This window comes from Oryx dammah, unplaced genomic scaffold (assembly GCF_014754425.2).
Source record: "Oryx dammah isolate SB20612 unplaced genomic scaffold, SCBI_Odam_1.1 HiC_scaffold_8, whole genome shotgun sequence".
Taxonomy (NCBI): Eukaryota; Metazoa; Chordata; class Mammalia; order Artiodactyla; family Bovidae; genus Oryx; species Oryx dammah.
The window spans coordinates 9,303,921-9,331,786 of NW_024070192.1; the positions used below are offsets into that span (position 1 = coordinate 9,303,921).

Here is a 27,866-nt window from a genome sequence, read left to right on the forward strand (position 1 = left end):
TTCCCGGACCAGGGACTGAACCCATGTTCCCTATATTGGCAAGTGGATTTCCATCCATTGTGACACCCGGGAAGTCCCATCCATTATCATCTTAAAATCAGCAAAGGAGAAAAGGAAAGATATACCCAACCTGAATGCAGAGTTCCAAAGAATAGAAAGGAGAGATAAGAAAGCCTTCCTCAGGGATCAATGCAAAGAAATAGAGGAAAACGATAGAATGGGAAAGACTAGAGATCTCTTCAAGAAAATTAGAGATACTAAAGGAACATTTCATGCAAAGATGGGCTCAATAAAGGACAGAAATGGTCTGGACCTAACAGAAGCAGTAGATATTAAGAAGAGGTGGCAAGAATACATGGAAGAACTATACAAAAAAGGTCTTCATGACCCAGATAATCACAATGGTGTGATTAGTCACCTAGAGCCAGACATCTTGGAATGTGAAGTCAAGTGGGCCTTAGGAAGCACCACTATGAACAAAGCTAGTGGAGGTGATGGAATTCCAGTTGAGCTATTTCATATCCTAAAAGATGATGCTGTGAAAGTGCTGCACTCAATATGCCAGCAAATTTGGAAAACTCAGCAATGGCCACAGGACTGGAAAAGGTCAGTTTTCATTCCAATCCCAAAGAAAGGCAATGCCAAAGAATGCTCAAACTACTGCACAATTGCACTCATCTTGCTGTTGCTAAGTCACTTTAGTCGTGTCCAACTCTGTGTGACCCCATAGACGGCAGCCCACCAGGCTCCCCCGTCCCTGGGACTCTCCAGGCAAGAACACTGGAGTGGGTTGCCATTTCTTTCTCCAATGCATGAAAGTGAAAAGTGAAAGTGAAGTCGCTCAGTCGTTTCTGACTCTTCGCAGCCCCATGGACTGCAGCCCACCAGGCTCCTCCATCCATGGGATTTTCCAGGCAAGAGTACTGGGGTGGGGTGCCATTGCACTCATCTTACATGTTAGTAAAATAATGCTCAAAATTCTCCAAGCCAGGCTTCAGCAATACGTGAACCGTGAACTTCCAGATGTTCAAGCTGGTTTTAGAAAAGGCAGAGGAACCAGAGATCAAATTGCCAACATCCATTGAGTCATCAAAAAAGCAAGAGAGTTCCAGAAAAACATCTATTTCTGCTTTATTGACTATGCCAAAGCCTTTAACTGTGTGGATCACAACAAACCGGAAAATTCTGAAAGAGATGGGAATACCAGACCACCTGACCTGCCTATTGAGAAACCTGTATGCAGGTCAGGAAGCAACAGTTAGAACTGGACACGGAACAAGACTGGTTCCAAATAGGAAAAGGAGTACGTCAAGGCTGTATATTGTCAGCCTGCTTATTTAACTTATATGCAGAGTACATCATGAGAAACACTGGACTGAAAGAAACACAAGCTGGAATCAAGATTGCCGGGAGAAATATCAATAACCTCAGATATGCAGATGACACCAAGCTTATGGCAGAAAGTGAAAAAGAATTAAAGAACCTCTTGATGAAAGTGAAAGAGGAGAGTGAAAAAGTTGGCTTAAAGCTCAACATTCAGAAAACTAAGATCATGGCATCTGGTCCCATCACTTCATAACAAATAGATGGGGAAACAGTGGAAACAGTGGCAGACTTTATTTTGGGGGGCTCCAAAAATGCTGCAATGGTGACTGCAGCCATGAGATTAAAAGATGCTTGTTCCTTGGAAGAAAAGTTATGACCAACCTAGACAGCATATTAAAAAGCAGAGACATTACTTTGCCAACAAAGGTCTGTCTAGTCAAGGCTATGTTTTCCCAGTAGTCATGTATGGACTATAAAGAAAGCTGAGCGCCAAAGAATTGATGCTTTTGAACTGTGGTGTTGGAGAAGACTCTTGAGAGTCCCTTGGACTGTAAGGAGATCCAACCAGTCCTTCCTAAAGGAAATCAGTCCTGAATGTTCATTGGAAGGACTGATGTTGAAGCTGAAACTCCAATACTTTGGCCACCTGATGCGAAGAGCTGACTCATTTGAAAAGACCCTGATGCTGGGAAAGATTGAAGGCGGGAGGAGAAGGGGACAACAGAGGATGAGATGGTTGGGTGGCATCACCAACTCGATGGACATGCATTTGAGTAAACTCCAGGAGTTGGTGATGGATAGGGAGAACTGGTGTGCTGCAGTCCATGGGGTGGCAAAGAGTCGGACAGGACTGAGTGACTGAACTGACTGATGAGAAGTGTTCTTGGCTATACGGACAAGCTCCTTCAGCTTCTTTGGCCATAGGGCCATAGTTCCCAGAGGGAGGTTATAACATGTGTATGCATTTGGGCCATAGAGGGGTCTTCACTGCACCTAGATTGGGTGAGCCGCTCTGTGTCCTCGAGCTGCAGGCCTGGAGCGGACCAGGTGAAACACCGTCCTGCCTGGGTCTGGTGGGGTTTTTTTCCGTTCTCAGTGCGCTGGGGTTAAGTCAACGGGTCACCCCCTTCTGGACATCTTCCCCAATACTTGGAGGCGGGACTCGGCCTCTCAAGCCCAGCCTGAACTCGGTCACGGGACCTGGACAGGTGATGCCCCCACTACTCTCCAGCCCCTATCCGGTATCGAGGCCCAGTCAGGGGATGCTGAGGCCCGCCCTCTGCTCTCCCACGGCCTGGCTCCGGCTCGCAGCACACCTGTGCCCACCTGGCAGGAAACCGAAGCCGAGGGGCGGGGCCGCCGGCGCTCCCGGCTCGCGCGCGCGGCCGCTGTTCGCGCGCGCGGGTGTCAATAAAGTTCTCGCGCGCCGGAAGCGGAAGCGGCGAGTCTCCATGGCGGCTGCGGCGGCTGCGGCGGCGGGGCCGGTGTTCTGGAGGCGGCTGCTAGGCCTTCTGCCTGGCCGCCCCGGGCTGGCTGCGCTCCTGGGACGCCTGTCCGACCGCCTCGGCAGGAACCCGGACCGCCGGCGCAGGAGGTGAGAGGGCAGCGGGGTTACAGGCGCGCCCGCTCCCCCCCGACCCGGACCCCAAGCCCCCTGGCGTGGCGGCGAGACCTCCGTGTCCCCCGCGTGGGCCCCCCGGCCCCACTTTGCCGCCAGCCTTCCTGGGGAACGGGGGCCCTGCGAGCGAGATCGGCTGGGCCTGCCTGGAGCTGCGATGGGCGAGCCCGACCCCGGTCCGCGTACGCTGGAGCGAAGGGGCTCCTATGTGTGCACTCTGGGCGAGGGGTGGGGTGGGGTGCTGAGTTCGTGCTTTTCTTTGGGCCCCAGGGTGTGAGTGTTGGAGAGTGTCCGCGAGAGACACTGCTTGGGTCCGGAGGGGTCTTTTCCTTAAATAATCCTAGCTGCGGGGGTGACTTGGCGGGAGTGAATCAGCCCTGCTGGGATTCTGTGCATGCAGCGTTTCTCACATCCTGCCAGAGGGCTGTGAAGCAATCCTGAGTCAGGAACACTCCGGCAAGGGAAGAGGAACCACTCGAAACCCCTTTTACACTTTGCAAAGGGCCTGTGTTCTGGAAAAGTACTGAAGTGACTTATGAAAGTGGTGAAGGAGGCTTTGAAGCAATTCTCCCAGGCAGTGATTTTTAAAAGTAAACATTTACCAAGAACATGTTGACCTAAGAGGCCTACTGCTGTTGCTCATATTAAAAAAAAAAAAATCTGTGCACAGTTTTTTTGTTAAAGAGACTCAAGCTTTACACTTATTTTTTTAAGAAAACAAACAAACGTAGAACTGCATCCTTTCCTAGAGGTTGTGCCTATCTTAGATTTTTATCTGCTACTTGGGTGAAATTTGACCTCTGGCATTTGGTAGATCTGTGGTCCAGTCCAGTGCTGATTCTAGGTATGGAAAGGAACTTGCTTCATATTGGGTGACGTTGGAAGAGTTTCAGGGAAAAATTAAAGTTTGATTTAGGGGAAGTTTTTGTGATAGAATCAGCACAGGTTGGTTCTCTTGGAAGCTTACCGATCAGAACAGCTTTAAATTTTACATCAGTGAACTTAATGGGAGTGGTGTATTGAAGAGGTGGCCTCCCTTTTCTGTAACTGGTACTTAACAAAGACTTGTTCATGCCAGTGGATAGCCAAGTCAAATGACTTCTATGTCCTGACCTCAACCCACTAAGAAATTTGGTTTAAAGTTTGAAAAAAGGCTCTGAAGGACGAGATGTTTAGGCCATTTTGTCATTTCCCTTGTATATATTTAAACTGTACAAGAAAACACTTCATGTTAATCATTGTTTAACATTGAAATTGATTACTAAAAGATGTTGAGGCAATAGCCACAAATTCTTCCAAGATAGACATTTCTCGAGTGGTTGGGGGTGGGGGCAGTGGGGGGAAGGGGTCAGTGTGGCAGTGGTGATAGTCTAAATTTAATTCTTAAGATCTTCTGTAAATAGCTTCAGTGGCTGCAGGTGTTGTGGCTCCATGTTTCTTATTATGTTGAGAGACTTGTTTTTGTGGGTTGGCAATTAAATCAGGAACCCAGTTAAATCACAGAAACACAGTTGCCCGAAATTTTCGTCTTACGATGCCTGTGCTAGGGTGGAGGATACACACTTTGAGCAGTATTACTACAGTACTGTGGATTTCTGACCCTTTCTTTGTCTTACTTGGTTTGCAGACTTTTTCTGCTTCTCTGTGGCTTGGGTGTTTGGGGTTACTCATGTCTCTGTGGCCACTACCTCTAGTGGCTGCTGACTTTCGTTTCTTCTCCATTGTTCAGTTGCACCTCCCAATTCCTCATTCCCCGAATGATGTGGTTTCTTGTAACTCTGATCATTGATTCATTGATAATAATTTTGTGTAGTCATGAACTTAACATTATTTTAGATTTTAGCTTGCCAGTCTGACTCAACTGTTGGAGTGCCTGGTGATTCCTTGTGGCTAGCAAGGGGAGTGGTGAGAGGGAAAAGTTCTTTACTGCAGTTGTTTCCTTTTAGTTAAAGAGACAGCCGTAGTGACAGAGAACTCTACTTAAAATTATTTCTAATTAGTGATCTGGAAATACTGTTGTTTTTCTCTTAAGCAGGCATCTGACTCATCATGGACAGCTGGGTTCACTCACTTATTCAGCCTGCGTATATTGAGCACTGCTATGCCTGTGTCAGGCACCAAGGAGACAAATACAGAGCACCACCTTCCAGGTGCTCAGACCCATAAACAGACAATAGTAATAGTAAAGTAAGGTAGGAAAGGTCATGGCAGCACCGATGCACAGCTGGAAGTCACAGAGGCTTCCGGGTGGTGGTGGTCTTGGAGCTGTGTCTTCGAGGCGTGTCAAAGTGGGCTAAGGGGGGAAGTGGGGGCCAGTGTTCACAGGAGGATAGTGAGTGATGTGCTCGTAGGCTGATGGGGACAGCAGTGGACGGCAGCTCTGAGGTCCCACAGGTCCTCAGACTGTTGCCAGGAGCCAGGTGGGTACAGAGGAGGGACGGGAGGGAGAAAGGGGAGCTGGGCTGAGCCCTGCGGACCCTCACTCTGAGAGACCCCGTGCAGTTTCTCTGGCTAACCCGTCTCGGCCTGAGGAGGTGGGGCTTGTTTGCGGGAAGAGGTGAGGGGGTTGGATTGGAGTCAGCCATGGTGCGGGTTGCGTGGGAGGGTTGCTGAGGAGGCAGCTCATGTTTCTGACTGGGGCAACCACAGGGACGGTGGCACGCTTCACCAAGACAGGGAGTAGTAAAGAGGGCCGGGTCGAGGGTGATGATGAGGTGAGTTCAGGGCAGGTCAGTTAGCATCCAGGTGGGTCCAAGCGGAGGCACTCCCTGTTCAGGTGACTGGCAGGTTGGTTGCCCCGGAGAGGGAGACAAACTTGAAGTTTCTTGGTGTCCTTGGACTAATCAGAACCAGCTTGTTATTTGGAGCAGATGAGACCTAGTGGGAGCTGTGTCAGGAGGGCCTTAGCTCCTAAGTGAGCTTGCCTGCCATACAAGGAGATATTTTCTCTGGTCTCCTTTTTCTTTTTTAAAAGCTATTTTCAGTTTGAGCTATGTGCAGAAAAGTCTTTATTTTTGAAACCCGAGGTCTATTTATTCTAGGTGTGTGTATGCGTTCATGTGTGTGTGTGGGGGGGTGGAGGTGTTGTGGGGGTGGGGTGTCCTGACTTTCCTGAGTTGTCAAAGGGGAGTGTCACCAGCAAACTGTTCTTTTTATTGCCTTTTTTTTTTTTTTAACCTTGTAATGCCAGCTCAGCCTACTGTTGTTCAACTTCTTCGTGGTTTCCACTCTGAGGGACCACCAGATTTCCAGAAATTACTTTTTCTATGAATTTTCCCAGTTCCCCCTTACTCATTAGAGTTCAGTAGGGCCATCTCTCGGTTATTTATTACAGCAGTAGAATGGGGAGGGAGGGCAGGGAGGACATTTAGGATCAAAGCATGATTTCCCCAAACAATTCAAATTAGATCTTGTCGAGAACTAAATTACGATTTGCAGCCGACTGACCTTTAAATGGTAGCTTTATTAAGATCCTATTAACCTGAGTACCTTCTGAGCACATTGCTGCTGGTGACAGTTAGCCTGGTCAGCCAGCTGTGTACTTGTGGATGGCTAGAAACGAGCCCGAGATTAAAGCGTTCTGATAGATAATCCCGTGGTAAACAAGTGATCTGAGTTATGTAAACGAGTTGTTTTCAAAGCTGCCGAGCTGTTTTCAAAGCTGCCGGGAAGTCAAGCCGATTGAGGGAAGTTGGGCTGAATGAAGCCGTGAGGATTAGTAGCACCTGTGAGTGATTCTCGGCAGAGCCTGCTGGGAGCCCATGGCTCCCAAGGAGAGTCAGGGTCAGAAGTCTGCACTAGGTCTCTGGCCCCTCGATGTAATCGACTTTCTTCTGGAAAGCCAAGAAGGGGGGGTCACCGGGGCCGCGTGTAACCTCACGCTGGCAGCCCCGACCCGGGGCTGGACTTCTTGGAGTGCAGCGGCCGTTGGTCTTCTGAAGTGACCTACGGGAATTCACACTCATTTCCCTTTCTTGGGGTGAGGGCTTGCGTTAGTCAGGAAGGGCCGCCTGCTGCCAGGGCTGCAGGAAGTCTGGTCCCTTGGTGTAGTTTCTCGTGTAGTTTTCTCGAGCCTTTCTCAGGAAGTGTTATGACGGTTGCTCTTTTCTCATCACTTCACCTCTTTACACTTAAGTGTGTGTGATGGGGGTGGGGTGGGGGTTTCTTAAAAAGCAGTTTCTGAAAATAATGGCAGTCCAGAGTTCTGTTTCTTTTAAAAGCTTCTTTCTTTTTCTTGTCGTTTTGTACCGATTTGGGTGGGACCCAAGCCACAGCATGTGTACCACGAATCTTATCGTACAGTTCCCGGAGAGTTTGTGGACATTCAGGCCGCGACCCTGAGTGCGGGACACTTAGGTAATGCCCTTGCATGGGACAGGGGGCAGAGCCCCTCTGCTGTCCATGGTGGATTTGTGGTTGGTGTAGGAGACAGTCCTCCGGTACCCCCCTTTTTTCTCTTCAGAGCCCCACAGCCCTTGTTTTGCAGAGACCCTAGGAGGCTGGCCTGCTTCCTCGTGTCCACAGGTAGCGGGTGGCACCCCTGCTGCCCCCGGGAAGCCCCAGTGTCCTCTGCGGCCGTGAGAGCTGTGGGTGGCCTGGTGGAGGCGAAGTGCAGACCCAGGCGGGATTCTCGGGTGTCAGCTTTCCTTGGCACCTCCGCGGTCCCCGTGAGGACACGTGAGGGCTTGGTCGGACTTCCAGGCGCACGGTCTTGCATCCTGGTCAAGGGGGAAGGCAGTATGTGTGGCAGTTCTCCCCCCGGAGAGCGTGCAGTTTCATAATGTTTGGCGGAATGGAAAACTCCGGTCGTCCCACACAAAGGAGAAATGCCTTCTCCCATTTCCCTGGGCTTCCCTTGCACAAAGGGGTGTTGATGATGTCTCAGCAGCTCTTCTGGCTCCTCTGAGCCCCGGTCCTGCTGCTGTCTGGTACCTCTCATGAGTCGGCACAGTGCACCGTCCTGTCTAGGACAGCTGGGCAGGGTTCTGCCGTCCTTGGTCTAATGGCGGGCCTGTCCGTGGACAAGAGCGTCATGGAGGGTCAGGTGTGGATTCCTCTTGGAGAGGCTGGGAAGAAGCCTCCCTCTCTTCCCCGCTGCCCCGCTTCATACTCACTGTGCCTGCCTAGTTGCCCCCCACCATCCTCTCACCCCATGCCTCCAGGCCCCTCTCTGGGTGGAGGGAGTGGCCCCAGGTCAGGGGTCCTCAGCTTAGCCCCAGCGCACTCCCCAGCTCAGGGAATTAGCCTGTAGGTTCCACAGGAAGTCCTCTGTCATGAGGCTGACCCTCTCCCTGAGCCGGGTGTCCTGTGGAGAGGTTGCTCTCCGATTTCGCCTTCAGAATTGTGAGTTGAGGATTGTTTGGCATTGTTTGCAGCTGAGGGCTGTAGCGAAGCCATTCAGCTTGCCTGAGTTTGAGTTCCAGGGCGCGCCCTTGCTCTGGCCTGAGCCCTGTCCTCTAAACCTCCCTGCAACCCGGAGTCAGGGCGGGAGAGGGAGACAGAGCCTTATCTGGGCCCCAGCCCCTGCCACTTCCTCCTCCCCGTAACTGGAAATGGGAGCTCGATGGTATCTAGAAAGATGATTCAGGGGAGTGCAGGGCTCGATGTGGAAATTGTGTGTGTGAAGGTCTAGTTCTCTAAATAGTGAGTGTGACAGCTCTTCTTTCTTTGTAGAGTAACCACAGCTCCCTGCCTCCTCTCGTCTCGTGGGGTTTAGGGTTTTGACCTGGGACAGCTGCCTGGGGTAGGGGAATTGCTTGTGCAGGTGGTGGGGGCCCCTGGAGGCTGGGATTAGCATGCAGCAGGGGCTGTGGCTGGCACGGGGGGAGACCTTTTCTGAGAAGATTCCCAGGAGTCCCTCGTGGAAAGCGAGAACTCACCCCCATGGGGATCTGGCTGAGATGATCAGAGAACGGGGGCCCCTGGGCAGCACCCCCGCCTCCCCGCCCCCGAGGGCTGGCTGCTTCTGCCCTGACAGGGCGGCAGTTAGATTTTGAGGGTCTGGGGCCTGGGTGTGGTTCCCCCTGCCTGTGTTGACCTTGTGGGGCCTTTATTAAACTCTGTGCTCCTTTTCCAAGCATCTTCCTCTTTGGAATGTAAAGCTGCCTCTCAAGGGTTGGGTCTCCACCACCAATTAGTCCCTGAAACCTAATTGGCTTTCAGTTCCTTCTCTCTAACAAAAATAAACCTGTCAGTACACAGGTTAAACAGGAAACAGTGAAAAAGCCCTCAGCAGAGCTTGGAAGCTGGCCCGGGTGGGAGCTTCCCGGGAGAGCCGCCCAGCAGAACGGCCCGGCAGGCCCGAAACCTGCCCGCAGTGGCCCCCAGCAGGCTGGTCTGCTGAGCCCCTCTCGCGGGTGGCAGGGCCCCAGCCCCACTGCGCTCACCGTGTGTCTTCTCTGGACTGCCTGTTGAGCCCCTCCTGGGTTTTTCTGGCGCTGGTGGGTTTTGGCAGTCCTGTCTCTTTCCCTCGCACGCACCTGTCCTGGCTTGGGAGCTCCCTGCCCCGCGCCGCACTTCCTGTCTGAATCCCACCAGGGGATCAAAGCTCCTTTCGAGGGAGGGTTGTTGTAAGGCTTCCCCAGCAGCTCAGGCATTGGCAGCTCCCCGTGTGGTCACTTGAAGCACATGCACTGTTTGTGTGTTTTGACTTTTCCTGAATCAGTCTTAGCGGTTTCCTTTGTGTTCTTAGATTTCAGGTGTGTAAGCTGCTGAGGCCACCAGGTTTGTGGGCGGCGGGCCCTGGGCCGGCCGTGCCTCCCCCTGAACAACATCAGTGCTCACGTGACCACTTGGACTGAGGCCTGAGTTGGCACTTGCCTTCTCCTGGGTTGCTCTGTGGCAAAGAGGTGTTTCCTCATCTTGCTTTTTGGGAGTGGCTCTGAGTGTTGGTTCATCTGAAGAGCGTGGGGGACTGACTGTATGGCCTGGGGCACAGGTATGCCCTGGATCTGTTTTATCTGGTCTGAGCGATATAAGTGCTCTGAGGCTGGGAGATGAGTTGATCTTATGATGCTGAGGGGTTTTCCACCTCAAGCAGACTATTTAATTACTGAGTATTAGACTTTGGGGGCTTCCCAGGTGGCGCTAGTGGTAAAGAACTCACCTGCCAGTGCAGGAGACATAAGAGATGTGGGTTTGATCCCTGGGTGGGGAAGATCCCCTGGAGGAGGGCATGGCAACCCACTCCAGTATCCTTGGCTGGAGAATCCCAGGGACAGAGGAGCCTGGTGGGCTGCAGTCCATAGGGCCTCGAAGAGGCGGACGCGACTGAAGCTACTTGGTGCACGTTCGACTCTTCAGGCCCCTTCTGGGGCTTCACGATGAGTGTCGAGCACGTTCCCGTTCTCATGGTTTTCCGCTGGATTGAAGGCTCTCCTTGTTCCGGAAGGTGGCCTGGAGCGCAGCAGAAGCACAGCCTCCGTTTTGGGAAATCGAGGCTGCAGCCCCTTGTTTGCACATCTAGGCCTTTCATTTGCTGCTCTTTAAAGGGAAGCTGGAGGAGAAGTGTAGCAAGAGATGCCTGGGAGTGTGGTCCCCACCTCCTCAGAGGCAGCGGGAAGGGACCTCTGCTTGGAGGCCTGTGCCGAACCCTGGCTTCCCAGGGTCCAGAGCCGGTGCCTTCCACCCGTTGACTAAAGTTTTCTTGGCATTGAGTCACTGTGACGGCCTGGTGGGCTTTCTGGGAAGCCCAGCTGCTGGCCATCTGGCGTGTGTGTGGAGGGACATTCACGAACCTTGGGAAGATTCAGTGTTTTATCAGGAGACAAGTGAATGAAATCATCTTCCTGGAATCTGTGGCCCTGCAGGCCTCAGGGTGTTTAGCATCCTCTCCCTAGAGTCCCTCATGAGGCCGTGGTGAAGGTCACAGGCTGAAGAGGATTTTCCTGCTGCTCTTTGCTGGAAGCCAGACAGGGATGAGGCTCAGCGGACAGGGGGCCCGCCCTTCACTGCGGGCTCGGCCTCAGTGGCCTGGAGCCCTCCAGAGATGGGGTGTGACCCCGAGGAGGCTGGGGCCAGTGGTGAAGGGGCAGTTGTAGTCACCACTGGCTCCTCTTGAGACGGTCACCTCCCCAGCCTCTTCCAGCTTTTCTTTCTGTGTGCGCTGTGCTCAGTCACTTCAAGTGTGTCTGACTCTTTGTGACCCCATGGACTGTAGCCCACCAGGCTCCTCCGTCCATGGGATTTCCCAGGCAAGAATACTGGAGTGGGCTGCCAGTTCCTTCTCCAGGGGATCTTTCTGACCCAGGGATCAAACTCACGTCTCTTAAACGTTCCCTGTGTTGGCAGGCAGGTTCTTTACCACTAGTACCACCTGGGAAGCTGAGTATTAAAGAGAAAACTTAAATTTTTTTTTTCTGGTTCCTTCCCTGAATAAAAGGCCGTTTATCTCATCAGAGAACCAGGGGTCTGGGTTGCAGTCACCAGACTGAGACCAGACCTGCCCTTGCTCTGGGTGGCCTGTGGCAGCTTTCTGCAGGTGAGTTTGTTGGGAGTATTAACCAGGTGATGGCCTTCTGAGTTTACTTGTGGCTGCTCTAAATTTTTGTTTGTAATCAGCGTAAAGTTTGGGGTTTATATATAGGCTTTGGCACTTCTTAAGTTGCTTGACTCGTAGGGGCTGAAGAAAAACTCTTGCAGAGTTTGATTGGGGCTCGCTTAAAATGGTCTAGAAGATCTGAAGTTCTCAAAAAGAAAAAATTATTATTTTTTTTCCTTATTTGCCCGCAGGAGCTGAGAGAGACTTGTGAGGAAGTCTTTGAGACGTGTGACGGACTGTGTGTGTCTCTCCCCAGGTCGCCATGGCTGCTGTTGGCCCCTCTGCTGTCCCCCACGGTCCCTGCGGTCACCTCGCCTCCGTGCTGCCTGTGTGCGGAGGGTGTGCATCGCTTCCAGTGGATCAGAAACCTGGTTCCAGAGTTTGGCGTCTCCAGCTCTCATGTCAGGGTGCTTTCTTCCCCAGCAGAGTTTTTTGAGCTCATGAAGGTAAGTCGTGTCTAAGGGAGAGAGGTTCAGGTGTGGGGTTAGAGGTTCGGTGAGGGGGGACATAAGGTTGGGTGAGCCCTGAGCCAAAACACCCATCATAGAAGCTTTCGATGGCTGCTCAGCTCTGTCTGTCAGGAGTCACGCTCACACCTGGCTGAGTCACGCCATGACCAGAGGCTCCTTGCATGGCGGAGGTCTCAGGTAAAACAGCTCAGAGCGTGGGGGCCCCGTGAGGGTTGGGTCCCAGGTGTTGGTTCTCGTGGACAGGTTGAGTCCCTCTGTTCCGTGTCGGTGACAGAGGCTAGCTGGGAGGTTAGAGCTTAGGGACCACACGGGCACATTCCTGCTGAGGCTGTCCACGCTGCGTGTGTCCAGGGGCGTGGGGGATGGACCTCATTCTGGTTAGGGCAGGGCAGACCCCCCTAGGGGTCCCTGGCAGTGTCTCCAGAACCCAGTTGCTCCATCCAATGGTAGACAAGAGATGGAAACCCAAGTGACCTACGGGGTGGGATTTGATATGTAGGAAGTGGCTGGAAGCCTCTTGTTCAGCGGAGAGCATTTACAGAGAACCGAGAAGTCTGGGCGTCTGGTTTTTAGGTCTCAGGCTTCTGGTGATTCTACCTGAAGTTTGTACCTTCCGTCTCCTGGTAGATACGCTAACCTTTGCGTTTAGGGGCTTCAGGTGTTCGTACGTTACACAGGCGCTCATGTCGTGTCTAGTTGTTTGTGGCTAAGCTGCTAATTGGAGTGAAGTAATGCAGCAGTCACTAACTTTTCTTCACGTGGATTCTGAGTGTATGGACAAGGATGTTGGAGTCAAGGTGTGGTGCGGTCAGGAGTGCTGGGAGGTAACGGGAGATGCAGGTGGACTCTCCTTTTTCTGCACAGCCACTTGAGCTCATTTGCAGCTTGCATGTCTTTTTCTCCTGTGCGCTGTCGTTTTCTAGATCTCCACTTAATTTCCCGCTAGCTTATTCCATTATGGTGTGTGTGTGCGTGCGCGCATGTGTGGGCGCTCACTCCCCCTGCCCGCTCTGCTCTGCTTGACTCTCCCGTTTGTCCTTGTTTGTGTGGAACTGATGCTGAAACTGTTTACTCTCTGCTCCTGCTTGGTCCTCTGCTTGGCTTGAAGAAACAGATTTTTCAAAGGAGGCTGGTCTTGGTGTCCCAGTCAACTCCTGGGAAACAACAGGCTGTCTGCGGGGGGGGGGGTCTCCTGGCCTGGAGACGGGCCATGCTCTCATCTGCCCCGGGGTGAAAGGGGCTGCCGAGTCCGGGACTAACCTGAGGGCTCAGGCCAGGAGGAAGCCGAGGCCACCGTTTCCTGCCTCCTGCACTGAGTCGTGGGCAGGTTCCCAGGTTGTGTTTCTTCCTGGGACAGAGTGACCCATGTTCCCCGAGAAGAGAGTGCCTGCCTGCGCCCAGGCCTTAGTTACGGCTGAGCTTGTACCAGGGGACCCAGCGTCACAGCAGATGGTTGCGTTGTCTTCTGTCATTTGCTGCCCTAACTAAATCACCTTCCTCCTTACTTGCTTTCCTCTTTCCTGTCTTCATGCTCACTTTCCCCACAAGCAACCATCTAGTAAATAACAAAATGAAGGAAATAGCAAACATAGGAAGTTCTTTGTTTGTTCCTTGCATAGAAGCCTTTCCTAGTGTTGTGCTGGTCTGTTATCTCGTCAAGACACCCCTCTTCCTCTGTTGACAGTGCAGGCTGTGGGGGCCACGTGGGAAAGCAAGCTGGAGTGTGTCCTGCCTCTCTGGGTACCTTCGCCAGCTTGCCCTTCTTCCTGCCTTTGACCTCCTCTAGGGCCTGGCCGCTCAGCTCCTGAGAGAGGGGTCCGGTGTCCTGTGGCTGGAACGGGTCTCAGGAGAGGATGTTTGAACTGAGGCGTCATCTTTGGATGCTGAGTGTTCTGTTGGTGTGTCTAGCTAGGTACCTGTCTGTCTGCATTTCAGAAGTGTTACGTGCTCGTTATAAAACCTTCGTGCAGATGGGGGTGGAGTGCAAGTTTGCACCCATACTCCTCTGCTTCTGCCTCTCGGACACACACGTCTAGTGTGCGTGGGAGTGGCGGCAGGGCCACGCGCTCGGTGTTCAGTGATGTGCGTCTCTCTGCAGTGCACTGGGGACCCCCCCTCAGGCCATGTGCACGGGCCTCCCTGCTTCTCAAGGCTGCGCTGTACCTTGCAGCATGGCTAGCTCATGCTTTACTTTCAGGCTGCATATTTTAAATTAGAGTTGTGGGTCCTTATTTGTGAGATTACCACACACATTTGGGTCTTGCTTTAAATATTAATTGGTGAAGATACAGGGTAGTTCAGCTTGGAGTGTTATTTCTTTCAGCATCAAAGGACTATATCTTTCTTAGCGAATATGAAAATGATGACTGTGAGGGACTTCCTGGTGGTCCTGAGACCTCTGCACACCTATGCAGGGGGCCCAGGTTCGATCCCTGGTCAGAGATCTAGATCCTGCATGGAGCAATTAAAAGATCCGACAGGCCTCTGCTGGAGATCTCGCACAGCCAAATAAATAAAAGTAAATGTTTCTTTTTAAAAGTTCATAACAAATGACTGAATTTTTAATTGTTTCTTTTCTTCAGGGGCAGATAAAAGTAGCCAAGAGGCGGGTCGTGATGGCATCCCTCTACCTGGGGACAGGTCCTCTGGAGCAGGAACTGGTGAGGTTTGGAGGAGCCCTAGAGGCAGCAGTGGGTCACCCTGAAACCTCAGGCCGTGTGGCACTGTGGAGCTGGGGTAGAGCCACCGTGGCAGGCCAGCTATTTTTCTTGTGGCCCCAGATCCTGGGGTTGTGGGGAGATGTGATCCTGGGCCTTCTGGCCTCGCTGGTCCGTGTCCTCCTCGGCCTGTACAGGGGCCCCAGGCTGTCGCTCTGCCAGGCCGGGGCTCCGGGAACTGTGACCTGCAGGCCAGATCTGGCCACCACCTGTTTGTGGCCTGGGGGCTAAAGCTGATTTTCACATTTTCAGTGTTTGGGGCAAAAAGTCAAAAGAGGAGTAGTAACTGTGCCGCATGAAAAGCACGTGAAATTCAAATTTCTCTGTCCGTACATAAAGCTTTATTGGCGCCTAGCCGCTCTCCCCCGCAGAGCCAGACACGACCGAGCCTGCACGTGCGCTGCTCTCCATCACCACTCTGGTTTTGGTTCTGTCCGTGGCTGTCTTGCTGTGGTGGCAGAGCTGAGTAACCGTGACAGAGACCACCTGGCCTGCAAAGCTCCAAATGTTTACTCTCCGGCCCTTCACAGAGAGGCTTTCTGAGCCTGTGTTAGACGGAGGAGCCAGCATGCAGGTCGGGCTGGCCGCTGCTTTCGTCCAGGGGTGGCAGTGGGTGCCAGGTCCCTGCTTGGACTTGCGGTCGTGCCTCGCTTGCCCCCTCCAGTGAGACAGGCAGGGCTGGGAAGGGGCACACGTCACCTGCTGTGCAGGGGTGCTCCTGCAGGACGAGCCCCGCGCAGAGTCTGCAGGCAGGTTGAGCCAGAGTGAGTGTGAACAAGGTCATTGTGTTGTCTGAGTTCTCAGGTGGTTTTCAACTCTGAGGGAGAAGATGGGCCCCCTGCCCGTAGCAAGTGTTGTTTCTTGGTTTGTCCTTGTTCAGAAACTTCTAGGACAGGGTTGTGGTTACAGGACGAGGGGAAGGGTTGGGGGCAGGAGAGCCCCATCCCCTCCCTTCTGTCTGAGGAAGGGGCCGCCCCGCTTTCAGGACGTACTGTTAGCTGCCAGCTTGAGAAGCCTGTTTGTCCTCCCGGGAGAAGAATGCCATGTCCAGCCCATGGAGAGTGGCCAGTGGGCAGGTTGTGTCTTGGATTCATTCGTTCAGCAAATATTTACTGAGTGTTCTCCATGTGTGGGGTGATGTTTGTTGTGTGCCTGTGAGGATGATCTGTTGGAACGTGTGTGGGAGCTTGTGTCTTAGCAAATGTTCTCAAGAGCATTGAGGTCCACACCCTTGGGCACCGTGCCCCTGACCCGCAGAGCCCTCTTCTTGCCTGGCCCAGGCTGTAGACACCATGTCTTCCAATTAACTGTGCCCAGGGTGGCAGCCTCGGGAAGCGGTTTCACAGCGTTGGCTTCTGGGCAAGTGTGGATGGTGTGTGCAGGAGTGTGTGTGCAGGTAGGTGTGTGCATGAGTGTTCGCAGAGGACTGTGGGGGCGTTAGCTGACAGGTTGGTTCATTTCTTTAACACGTACCTATTTTTTCAGCTCTCACTTCTGTTCTTGCGACTCTTTTCTTGGCAGGTGGATTGCCTAGAAAGCACTCTAGAAAAATCACTCCAGGCGAAGTTTCCTTCTGGCCTCAGGGTGTCCATCCTCTTAGACTTCACGAGGGGCTCGAGAGGTAGGTCTGACGCGCTCCCTGGCCCCCAGGTTCTTCCTTGTCCAGAGCCTCTGTTTTAAAAGTGAACCTTCATTCCAGGCTCAGCCAGGAGCAAGGTTATTTGAAGTCAGTCTAGCATGGGCCAGGACGGCCTGTCAGGATTCCTTTTGTGGCTTAGTGACCTGAAGTCTAAGTGAAAATGACTTTGAGAAAAAGGGAATTTTTTCCACTAAGAAATATTGACACTTTTATTTTAAAAAAAATACATGAAAAGAGATTTGTTTTGACTCCCACACATCTGACCTCGTTTGCGTGGGTCTTGATTTGGGGCTTGGACCTTGGGCTGGCTTCATCTCCCTGGCTCCTTGTGGCGCCCTCTGGCAGCCCCCGAGTCTGCATCTTGTCCACCTGAAGAGCACCTGCTTCCCTCCGGGTCAGACCGAGGCTCCCGCGTTGCCTGCTTCGGGGCTTCCAAGCCTGCTGACCAGCCCGGCCTGGGTGCCTCCTCCTGGGAGCTGGGGTGAGGCCAGGGTGGACAGAGCCATCTTCACCCTGAGCGGAGTGCAAGAGTTGGGGGTGGGCATACGGGTGCCGGGTGGCTGGAGGAGCAGATGTCTGCTACCCGGACCGCTGAGTCCTGTTCCGGGAGGTCACGGGTGTCCAGGTGGAAGCTGTCTTGGGGCCCTTCTGGCTGGAAACGGACCACGCCTGGTGGCTTGACCTCGGGCCCTCGGAGGGCGGTCCTGCCCTGCGGGCTGCCTGTTTCTCCTGGCGCCACTTTCCCATCCCTTTTCTCCTGCTCGCCCACGTCTCCAGGAAGGAAGAACTCGCGCACCATGCTGCTCCCGCTCCTGCAGAGGTTTCCGGAACAGGTCCGCGTCTCTCTCTTCCACACGCCCAACCTCCGCGGCCTCCTGCGGCTCCTCATGCCTGAGCGCTTCAACGAGACCATCGGCCTGCAGCACATCAAGGTGTACCTCTTCGACAACAACGTCATCCTCAGTGGGTGAGTTGGCTTCCTCCCCCCGGGGCGGGAGCCAGCGGAGCGCATGGGAGAGTCCGTCCCCCGAGGCCCTGCCAGAGTGTGTTCAGTCTGCTTGCCTGGCTCTCGGCGTCTTCCTGGGGCCCCGACTGCCACGACGGGCAGCGGCACGCTGGCCGTGGCTCCCTGCGGCCTCACTGCGTGCTCGCTCCTGTGCCAGCCCTTCGCTGGCCGTCTCCTCTGGTGCTGTCACCCCACGAGGTCTTTCCTGCACTCTGTGTTGATAACAGGAGAAACCCCAGAGGATGAGTAACTTGGGCAGGGCCAGGTGGGAAGCCATGCCCTTTGGGGGACCCTGGAGATGAGCCTGAGTGGTCCTCGGCTCTGTAAAATGTCTGTGTCTCCTCTTGATGGTCAGCTCAGTGACGGGCGGGCCTTACAGTCACTCCACGGTGTCGCCTTGGTGTCACTCTGGCCCACCTCTTGTGAGGGGGCCGGGCTCGCTAGCTGTTTGCTGACTGGCTGCTGCTGTGTGCTGACCCGGGTTGGTCACTCCCCTGCTGCTGCCGGTGGCCCTGAGACGGGCTCCCCGGTACCTGCTGTCACGCCCCTCGCCTGAATCTCACCTGCTGCTTTCCTCCCTGTAGTGCAAACCTGAGTGACTCCTACTTCACCAACCGGCAGGACCGCTACGTGTTCTTGCAGGACTGTCCCGAGATCGCCGACTTCTTCACGGAGCTGGTGGACGCAGTAGGCGACGTGTCCCTGCAGCTGCAGGGGGACGACTCGGTGCAGATGGTCGAGGGGATGGTGCACCCTTACAAAGGTAGGGCCGGCCCTGCAGCCTCCCAGCCGGGGGCGGTGAGGGCAAGGAGGGCGCCCTCTAGAGGGGACAGTGCATCCTTAAAGGTAGGGCCCGGGCTCTGCAGCCTCCCAGTCGGGGGCGGTGAGGGCGAGGAGGGCGCCCTCTAGAGGGGACGGTGCATCCTTACAAAGGTAGGGCCCGGGCTCTGCAGCCTCCGAGCTTGGCGCGGTGAGGGTGCCTGTAGAGGGGATGGTTCATCCTTGCAAAGGTAGGGCCGGGCCTCTGCAGCCTCCCGGGCCAGGGGTGAGGAGGGCGCGCCTCTGGTGGCCTTGCCACGGGTTTAGGAGACTTGGGTGGCTGAGCTTTGTTTTGCTTCTGTCTTTGGAGCCAGACAGATGATGTGACTCACTAGCCATCCGTCATGCTCTGCGGGTGAGGGAGTCGCCAGGGAAGGTGGGACTGTGGGCACTGGGTCTGGGTACCCATGGGATGAGCCAGGAACCTGCCCTGCACTTACAGGAAGCAGCCTGCTAAATGGCCACCCCCTCAGGGCCACTGCTCCCAACTCCAGAGCTCAGAAGCTCTGTGGCTCTCGGCTCCAGTGAAGTCTGCGGCCTCCTGCCTGGAACGTGAAATGGGAGAGCCCTTGGCTCTGCTCGCTGGAAACAGGCAAACCCTGGCGGCTGGTGTTCCCGGGGTATTTGCATTCCTGCAATTCCTGTGGCTGTGGCTTCCTGATGGCCTTTAAGGGGGTCTGCTGCTGAATTTGCAGCCCTGTCAGCAGTGTGGGGAACGGGTTAAACCCAGCCCTTGTGAGGGGAAGAGCTAGAGAGGAAGCATCTGAGAGGGGGGATGGCAGTGTGTTAGAGGGTGTGTGTGTGTGTGTCACTGTTTTAGAGTGGTGTGCGTGTGTTTATGTGCGTGCGCAGTCATGTCCGACTCTTTGCGACCCCGTGGACTGTAGCCCGCCAGGCTCCTCTGTCCATGGAATTCTCCAGGCAAGAATACTGGAGCAGTGTGACATTTCCTACTCCAGGGGATTTTCCCAACTCAGAGGTTGAACCCACTTCTGTGTGTCTCCTGCGTTGGCAGGCAGGCTCTTTACTGCAGAGCCGCCTGGGAGGCCCTTGCAGAGTAGTGTAATGGCTGCTGCTGTTGCTGAGTCGCTCCAGTCGTGTCTGACTCTGTGTGACCCCAGAGACGGCAGCCCGCCAGGCTCCCCCGTCCCTGGGATTCTCCAGGCAAGAACACTGGAATGGGTTGCCATTGCCTTCTCCAGTGCATGAAAGTGAAAAGTGAAAGTGAAGTCGCTCAGTCATGTTTGACTCTTAGCGATTGCATGGACTGCAGCCCACCAGGCTCCTCTGTCCATGGGGTTTTCCAGGCAAGAGTACGGGAGTGGGGTGCCATTGCCTTCTCCAAGTATAATGGTTAGTGTTCTGTTTAAAATGTCACCAGTAAAAATTTATGGAAGTCTGTTTTCTCTCCGGTCATACGAATACCTACATGTTGTCCTCAGTTTTACCCTTTGGCTCATAAAGCCTAACATTCACTGTCTGGCCTGTACAGGAAATGTTGGCTGACCCTTGTTCTCACATAACAGGCCTGGCACGCACAGGCAGAGAAAAGGGCCCCCGTTCAGAGAAGAGTGAGAGTCAGCACACTCGAGGGGCGTAGGGAGCTGGGCACCGCCTTGCTGGGGACCAGGGCAGCCTGAGAGCCCCCCCAACCCCCACCCCAACACCCTACAATGCGAGAGTGAACGGCCCTCGTGCTGGCCGCCATCAGTAAGGGGGGATCCCAGCAGGGAGCTTTCCTTCTCCATGCACCACCCAGGCCTGATGGCGCTCGGGCCTGTGGGCCTGTCCCCAGCTTGGAGCTCGTGAGCGGTTACCTGCATGGCCGTGCTGCCCACCGCTCTGTTGTTCTTGATCAGCCCTGCCCAAGGCTTGCCGTTGTGTCTCTTCAGAGAACTAACTTTTGACAGTGTTGAAGTTCTGTACTATCATGTCTTATGTTGTTGTTTTCGTTCTGTAAATTTCTTTTTACAGTTTCCTTCCTTGTGCTGTATTTTTTGTCTTTTCCTGTTGTTTTTTCCTCCATGACTTCTTGAGTTGGATGCTTAGCTCATTAACTCTCTTATCATCTAGAGATAGCTTTGAGACTCGCTTCTTTTCCTTTCATTGTGTCTGTGGAGCCACTCGTCTCTAGTGGCCGTGTGCAAACAAGACCCAGGCTGCCTGTCCGCTTCTGACCCTGCCTGGCGCTCTCCTGCTGTCTGATCATACTTACACGTGTCTCTGTGGGACACGTGCTCTTTCTGACATGTACCATGCACCCCCCGGGGGCCCCCAGCCAGGCCTGACCCCCGCCCCAAGGTGCCCACTGTTCGGACTGCCGTCAGCCTCAGCTAGTCTTGCCTGTTTCTGAACTCCCATCAGGTGGCATTGGTAAAGGCCTTTCCACGGCCCCCTGGGTGCAGGCTTCCTGTGGCAGGGTGCTTTCTCGGGCCTTTCTGTCCCAGGAGGAGCCTCAAGTGGGCGGCGCCTTGTGTGTCTGGGGAAGGACGGGCTGCGGCGCCTGCTCGCACCCGTCACGTGCTGGCGCCATGTCCACTGTGCTGGGTGGGGGTCCGGAGCCTCCGTTTGCTGCCCCTGATCCCTTCTGCCGTGTCTCCCTCTAGGTGACCGGGCTGCGTATTGCAAGGCAGCCAATAAGAGGGTCATGGACGTGATCAACTCTGCCAGGACGCGCCAGCAGATGCTGCATGCCCAGACCTTCCACAGCGACTCCCTCCTGACCCAGGAGGATGCCGCCGCTGCTGGAGACCGGAGGCCGGCCCCCGACACCTGGATCTACCCGCTGATCCAGATGAAGCCGTTTGAGATTCAGATCGATGAGATTGTCACCGAGACCCTGCTGACAGAGGCCGAGCGAGGTGCTAAGGTCTACCTCACCACTGGCTACTTCAACCTGACCCAGGCCTACATGGACCTGGTCTTGGGCACACGGGCCGAGTACAAGATCCTGCTGGCGTCGCCGGAGGTGAACGGCTTCTTCGGGGCCAGGGGGGTGGCGGGTGCCATCCCGGCCGCCTACGTGCACATCGAGCGGCAGTTCTACAGTGCGGTGTGCAGCCTGGGGCAGCAGGAGCGCGTGCAGCTGCAGGAATACTGGCGCAGGGACTGGACGTTCCACGCCAAAGGTACGTGGCGGCTGTTGGCCGGACGGCGGCCCGCGTGGTGCACCCCACTCTCCAGCCTGCCCTCGGTGCCCGCGGGGCCGGGCGTCGGGTGGCACCCCGCCCTGCCTCCGCCTGTCTTCACGAGGCCCTGCGGTCACGTCGGCATCTTCACGTCTGTGTCTATTTCAGCTCTGCGAAATTTCTCCCTTGTGTCTACCCAAAACGCGGATGCTCAGATCAGTGGGGTGGCTGTTTTAAAAAGCGTACCCGTACTCTCTCCCCTCACGTAGAGGGCAAAGAACGCGCGCTTCCCTCGAGCATCCGAGCTCTCCCTCGCTGGCCCTCCCCTTCTCGGGGACAGAGAGGACTCAACCAGGGGTCACTGACTGGGCATCAGGCAGCCTCGTTTTTCAGTCTTTTCCTCACCGTTGCTGGTCATTCCTCTGTGAGTCAAACCTTCGCTCTTTTTCTTTTTTTGCAGTGGAGGAAACTGAGGCCTTCTGGTTGCACTGCCCACGTGTGCAGGACTGCCCCAGTGTGGGTTGGAGTGTGAACTGTGTGTTGTAATGATCCTTCTCGGGCAGTTGTGTGCGTCCGTGGAGCAGCACCCATGTGACACAACCCCAGGGCATGTCCATGATGTGAATCACGGGGCTCAGAGCCCTGCGCTCAGCAGAGGGACCACTGGCGGCTGCACCATGTGAGTGCACCTGCCTCTGGTTGTGACCACGCCTTTCTGTGCTCGGGGACACCCACAGCCCAATCTGTTAGGCCTGCGTCTAAAAGAAACGCCTGGCTTTCCTGACTTCTCGCTGGTGGCTCAGAGACCTGTTTTGCTTCTCCACTGGTCCTGGGGGCTCCAGAGTGGCTGGTCGCCGTGGGAGGGGGTGGTGGTATGTCGCAGCGACTTGTCTGTGTTGTTTAGACTTGAGGTCGCTTTGAACCTCAGGTTGGGCTTTTGTTTCCTTAAGCCATTGGTTTCCATTGGGGGTGCATTGATGCCCAGGCCACCCCCCCAGCCTCCTGGGTCCAGCCCTCTGGGGTCGACCCCAACATGGTAACTTTGAAAAGCTCCCCAGGAGATTCTGATGCCTTGAGAACCACTGCTCCCACTCAGAGCTCCTGGCCTGCTGGGTGGTTCCCACTTCTGCACGGCCCACCTGCCTGCTTGGGCAGGTGGCATTGCCTGCCACGGGAAGTGTGCTCTGCTGCTGTTCTGAGTGGCCGACCCTGGATGTGTCGTGAGCAGGTGTCCCCAGGCAGGTAGGCTGGCCTGTGGGGGTGTGGGAGGTATTTTAGGATTGGCTCTGTTACTTCTGAGAATAGCAGCAGTGCCTGGGGTAGGGTCCTGGATACGGAGAGCTGGGGTGGGAGGAACTCTGAGCTCGAGGGGACGCGTGTGCCTGGCGAGCTGCACAGAGTGCATTGAGTGCACTGGCGCCCATCTGCCCTGTGGCTGGGTGGTAGTGGGCGTGTCCCTGGTCCCGGTGGGGCCCCCAGCGCAGCCTGGCCCGGCAGTTCTGAGCGCGCTGTGGATTATTTCCGTGAAGCTGCGCTGAGAAACGTGCGGTGACTTCTGAGTTACCGTTGAAACAGAAACACCCAACCGGCTTTTCCAGTGCGTCTCGCCTTTTCCCGGACTGGCCTGCTTCTGCCGCTCCCTCCTGCCCGCCCTGCTGCGGGTGGGGCCCTGCAGTCTGGGAGCTGGCTTTGTGGGGAAGGCTAGGAATCCCAGGGTGTGTTTGATTGGGGGGTGAGGGGGAGGAAGGGAGGGAGCATGGCCGGGGTAGGCAGTGTGGGACTCTGTGCGCAGAAGGCACCTTGTCCTCAGGGTAGGAGCTGAGCTCAGGTCACTCAGTACTGCGAGGAGAGACCAGGTCCTTCCCTACCTAGGCACCGTGGTCAGTAGTGGGATTCTTAAGTCCGCGCCCCTTCTGGCTCATCTTTGGATGGTCACTTCCACAAGGCAAGCTAGGACAACGAGCAGGCGATGCAGATGCCACGTGGCTTTGGACTGGGGAGTGTGGACCGGCTGCGGCCTGCCTGCCCCCCGCAGGGCCCGTGCTGGGCGCGAGCGGTGTGTCAGGGTTTGGGCCCTAGAAAATCTTTGCTGAGGGCAGAGTAGCTGATGCTCTGATCCCCTTCCCCAGGCTCCTGTGGGACAGGCCTGGGCTCACCCTGACTCCTCCTGCTCTCAGAAGCCCTTGGGTGAGGAGGAGGAGCTGGGAAGCCCTGTTCCTGCCTCTGGCTCCTTGCCTGCCAGCTGTTGTCTGTTGACGTCGCGCGCCCTTGGGAGTCAGGCAGCCCGAGGCTCTGGGCCTGATGGTGAACCTGCAGGCGGCCCCCTGCCTGTGATGCAGGAAAGCCCTGCCTTGTCGGGGGAGAAACGGCCTTCTTGTGGCACGCGACCATGCCGGTCTGCAGGTGCCCACCGACAGCAGTGCAGCCTGTGGCGGCAGAGCACGTGGACAGGGTGTGTTCCTGGGGTTTTCTGCTCACGAGTGTTGGGGAAATGTTGGGCAGGGCTGAGCGCCCGGCCTGAGCGGAGGCCGCTGCACTGGCTGTTTGCTGGGTTCTTAGCAGGCTTAAGTATATGTCACTTTTTAACAAGTTGAGTTGCTTCAAAGAACTGGAGGGACCTTCCACTTTTTAAAGCCATGTGTTAGAGACCTCTGTGGCAGTGTGGGTTTATGTGGTTAGCTTTTATTTGGAGTCTTGCACAGGACGTCTGTTCCGTATGTCAGGGAGAGCCTGGGTAAACAAGATGTGGTGCGGACGTTCCCAGGCGGGGGGTCTCTCCTGAAGTGTGGTTCTCAGCCCACATTTACCTTTGGCAGGAGTGGAGGGCCTGGTTCCGCTTCCGTGTCCACTGGGGCAATGGCTCTGAATCTCACTCAGGAGGAAACAGTGGCGTGCATGCGCTTGAGGGTCTGTGCGGGAGGATTGGGGCCCCCGCGGCTGTGGCCAAGATGCTGTGTGCATGGGGGTGGAGGATGCCTTGGTGAGAAGAGGCGTCCTTGTCCCCTGTAGCTCCGTTTCTGCTCTCTCTGGGGGTCAGTGAAGGCGACACTGAGGCTGGAAGTCTCACTGGCATCTTCTTGGCCCCAGGAGTTTTGGGGCTATGGGCAGGGTAGAGGTCCCCCTTCAACGTCCATCAGCTGGCAGCTCTTCTCTTTTAGAAGTTTTCATTTATTTGGCTGTCCTGGGTCTCAGTGTTTTATGTAGGCTCTTTAGTTGCAACAGGCATGATCTAGTTCCCTGATCAGGGATCAAACCCAGGCCCCCTGCAGTGGGAGCGCGGAGTTTTAGTCACTGGACCACCAGGGAGGTTGCTGTCAGTGGTTCTAAGTGCTGTGCCAACGAACTCCTCTCTTTAGGTCTTGGACAGGCAGCAGCTTCAAGGAAATCCGAGTGATTGTGAGGAGTGTCAGGCGTAGTTCTCACACCTTAGCTTTCTGCCCCGGGGACGAGCGGGCCTGAGAGGTGCTGTACGCGGCGTCATGGGATTTGGTGCTGGAGCCAGGGCCACGTGCTGGGGGGTGTGGGCTCTGCCTGCTGCTGAGATGTGATTTCATCTGGAGGCAGTATGAACAACAGCACGAACAACAGCACAACGTGTGTGGTAAGGGCGGGGCAGGGCCCCTGGATTAAGAGATTTCTGGCTCCTGCTGACAGAGGCGTCTGTTAATGATTGTGAGAACTGTCACTATTTTTACTGCCTTCCCGATAGGCCGCTTGGCACGGCGCCCAGGGTGAACCTGCTGCGAGAATGGGGGCAGCTCCACCCTGTGTGCTGGGCACATGTGGGGCGGCTCTCACTCAGGGAAGGCAGGCGTGCCTGGGGGCTGTGCCGCTCGCCTGAGACCGAGCTGGCACCTGCCTCCTGGGGTGTCTTGGCTGTTCTGGCCTCAGAGCAGGTGATGCTTGTCCATCTGAGGGTAGCTCTGTGACGTCTGTGTCCCCTGTGGTTTTTACAGGGATCTGAGAACCTTCTGAAATTCATTGCAGAACATTGTGGGGTAGAGGTGGCAGGTGCTGGATTTTGGGGTTTTCTGGGGAGCTCCTCAAGGCCTCTAACCTGAAATGTTCGTGCGCTCCTGCTCTAGAACCTCAGAGCCTTTTGCCTTTTTATACTTAATCAGCTGTTGGAAGAGGCCGTATTATCCTCATTCTACTTACTTTGTTCACACAGGTGTTTATGGGGGGCCTGCATGTGCCAGGCGGCATTCAGGGCACAGCAGGCAGGGCGCCTCTGACCTCAGAGGGTGTCCAGTCCATGATAGTAAGCAGGTGAACGCATCCAAATCCAGCGTCACATCACAGGAAGGACCGAAGACGAGGGCAGGAGGGGACTCCAGACTCACATGGGCCTGTTAGATGGCTGGGGAGAGCCTCTCTGAGGAGGTGACACTGAGCGGAGACCTCGGGCAGGAGAGGTCTGGGCAGAGGGAGCTCCAAGACCATGGCTGGGGTGTTGGAGGCTGGGCCCCGAGGTGGCAAGGGGCTTGGAGCCCAGGGTGGGCCAGGGCTGCGGGGTTCCCCTGGAGGAGGGTGCTGGGCCTGTGGAGGGACTGCCAGTGCACGCAGCCCCCTGCAAGCAGGTCTAGGTGCAGAGCTGGGCCTCAGAGGCGTCACCTTGTGCTCGCAGCACGCTCCCTTTGCAGTGAGACCTGCTGTCCTGGGCGGCGGTGCTAAAGTTCAGCACCAACACCGCCCCCCACCCCGCCGGCCCTCCCCAGCACTTTCTCCCCTCCCGCGCTGTCATTCCTATTGAAGAATCTATCCCTGATCAGAGGTTCCGGGAATGTGGGATGGAGGGGTTGGGCCCGAAGGTCAGCCCCGGGATGAGGACCCGGAGCTTGATAACAAGTTTATGGCTGGGCTGGGAGCGCTGGGTTTCCTGACAGCAATTCCTGCCCAGCAGGCTCACCCTCTGTGTCCTCACCCCAACATCCTGAGTGGCAGCGCAGGTCTGGCCGGAGCTTCAGACGGTCAGGAGCTCAAGAGGGCCTCTCGATTTCGCCTCCCTGCGTGCATGTTTCCCAGCTGTCCTCAGGGCACAGACCCATAGCTGAAGAGCCCCTAACTTGGTGCGCTTCAGTCTAGAAGGACCCTTGTTCATAGTGGCCCCCATCCTGGGCTGCCGGGGGCTCCGCGCGGGGTCCCCCTGACGTCCCCCGTCCTGGGCTGCCGGGGGCTCCGCGCGGGGTCCCCCTGACTTCCTTGGCTGCACCAGTCCCACCCCGTCACCACGCACCAACGGTGGCGTCTCACCATTCACGGTCTTTCTGTTTTCTTTTTGATGGAGAAAGATTGTGCAGATGAGACTGCAGGGGAAGTTGGCGGGGTGATAGCAGGCCTTCCCAGAGCGGTTAGTAGGTTAAAGGTGCACTGTCTCTAATCCCAGCACTCACCTGGAGGAAGCAGAGGCGGCAGAGGGCAGAGGAAGGATGAGAAAGGTGTGTGTCACACATGACCAGCCAGAGGGACAGCGCCCCACAGGCTGGAGACTGGCTCTCCAGGGGAGTGCTGGAAAAAACAATCTTCACCTTAAGCGGGGCTGAAAAGCTCCTTCAGGGGTCCATGATGAAAACTCGTTGAGAAGCAGTGGTCCTTCGGGGGAGCTGTGGGCCAGGCCGAGTTGGGCCGTCCGCCTCTGGTGGCCGACCTGTAGACTGCCGTGCGAGGGAGCGGTCCCTGCTTAGGCAAATGTTACGACTGAGGGCACGCCAGACCAGGCCCCTCCAACCTTCCCCGCAGACCTGGGTCTGGGGGCTTCGGGAGGGCACAGGGCCCTGGTGGCAAGTGGCCCTCCTCAGCCTTGCCATATGTCACCCGTGCAGGCGGGGCCTCCCTGTCCTGGCTCTCACTGTCTGCTCTCCGAGCAGACCCAGCATCTTCACGGGGCTGCTCTTGGCATCAGAAGGGCTGGGACAGGGACTCCTCTAGCAGTCTGGTGGCTAAGACGCTGAGCTTCCACTGCAGGTGGCATGAGTTCAGCCCCTGGTTGGGGAAATACAGTCTCACAAAGCTGTGTGGAGCAGCCAACAATTAAAGAAAACAGAATAGTGGAAATAGTAACCGCTGGTGGAGATCTCACCTGTCTCACCCCGCTGCAGCCTTAAGGAGAGCTGGGGCGGTCAGGCTGAGCCTTGGGCAGGTGGAGAACTTTGCCTGCAGAGGACAGGGCCTCTGCAGCAGGGCGCTGGGGCCGGCCTGCCCACCCCCGGGGTCTGGACGTGTGGTCAGGTGAGCCGCGTGCTTGCTCACATGCAGCGGCCTAGTGGGGCGGGGTGCAATCGTTTGGGCGAGACGAACGGGCAAGCTAGTGGCTTTGATGTGGCCCCTGCGTGTGTGTGTGTGTGTGTTGGGGGGTGGCAGGCATATTACAGGAACAGGCAGCTGAGCGTCGTCATCTCTTACCCAAGATGTTCTTGGAAATGCTCTTGTTCTGAGTGAGAATTAGGAAATGGTCTTCTATTTTAGGAGCATGGTGTGTATCACACGCTGATTCACTCGTGGTGCTCATGTGTGCCTGTGGGCCCTTCGGAAGGGTCCTGTTGGCAGAGAGACCCACGGTGATGGGAGGGCATGAGGAGGCCGGCCCTGCACCAGGCGTCCTGCA

At 55.6% G+C, this 27,866-nt stretch overlaps 1 protein-coding gene across 5 annotated transcripts in view; it reads left to right on the forward strand.

The window, feature by feature from the left end:
- Positions 1 to 2,769: 2,769 nt before the first annotated feature.
- Positions 2,770 to 27,866, forward strand: part of PGS1 (phosphatidylglycerophosphate synthase 1) — a 36,353-nt gene continuing 11,256 nt past the window's right edge. For 4 of the 5 annotated variants that reach the window (XR_005721750.1, XR_005721749.1, XM_040244713.1 and 1 more), the window contains exons 1-7: positions 2,770 to 2,920; positions 11,740 to 11,929; positions 14,536 to 14,613; positions 16,192 to 16,291; positions 17,087 to 17,276; positions 17,900 to 18,078; positions 20,741 to 21,262. Coding sequence is in view for 2 of the 5 variants with exons in the window: in XM_040244713.1 (XP_040100647.1) it covers positions 2,778 to 2,920; positions 11,740 to 11,929; positions 14,536 to 14,613; positions 16,192 to 16,291; positions 17,087 to 17,276; positions 17,900 to 18,078; positions 20,741 to 21,262 (1,402 nt within the window). In the remaining 3 variants the exon portion in view is untranslated. The remainder of the gene's footprint in view (positions 2,921 to 11,739; positions 11,930 to 14,535; positions 14,614 to 16,191; positions 16,292 to 17,086; positions 17,277 to 17,899; positions 18,079 to 20,740; positions 21,263 to 27,866) is intronic. The other variant, XR_005721751.1, reaches the window with a different exon arrangement.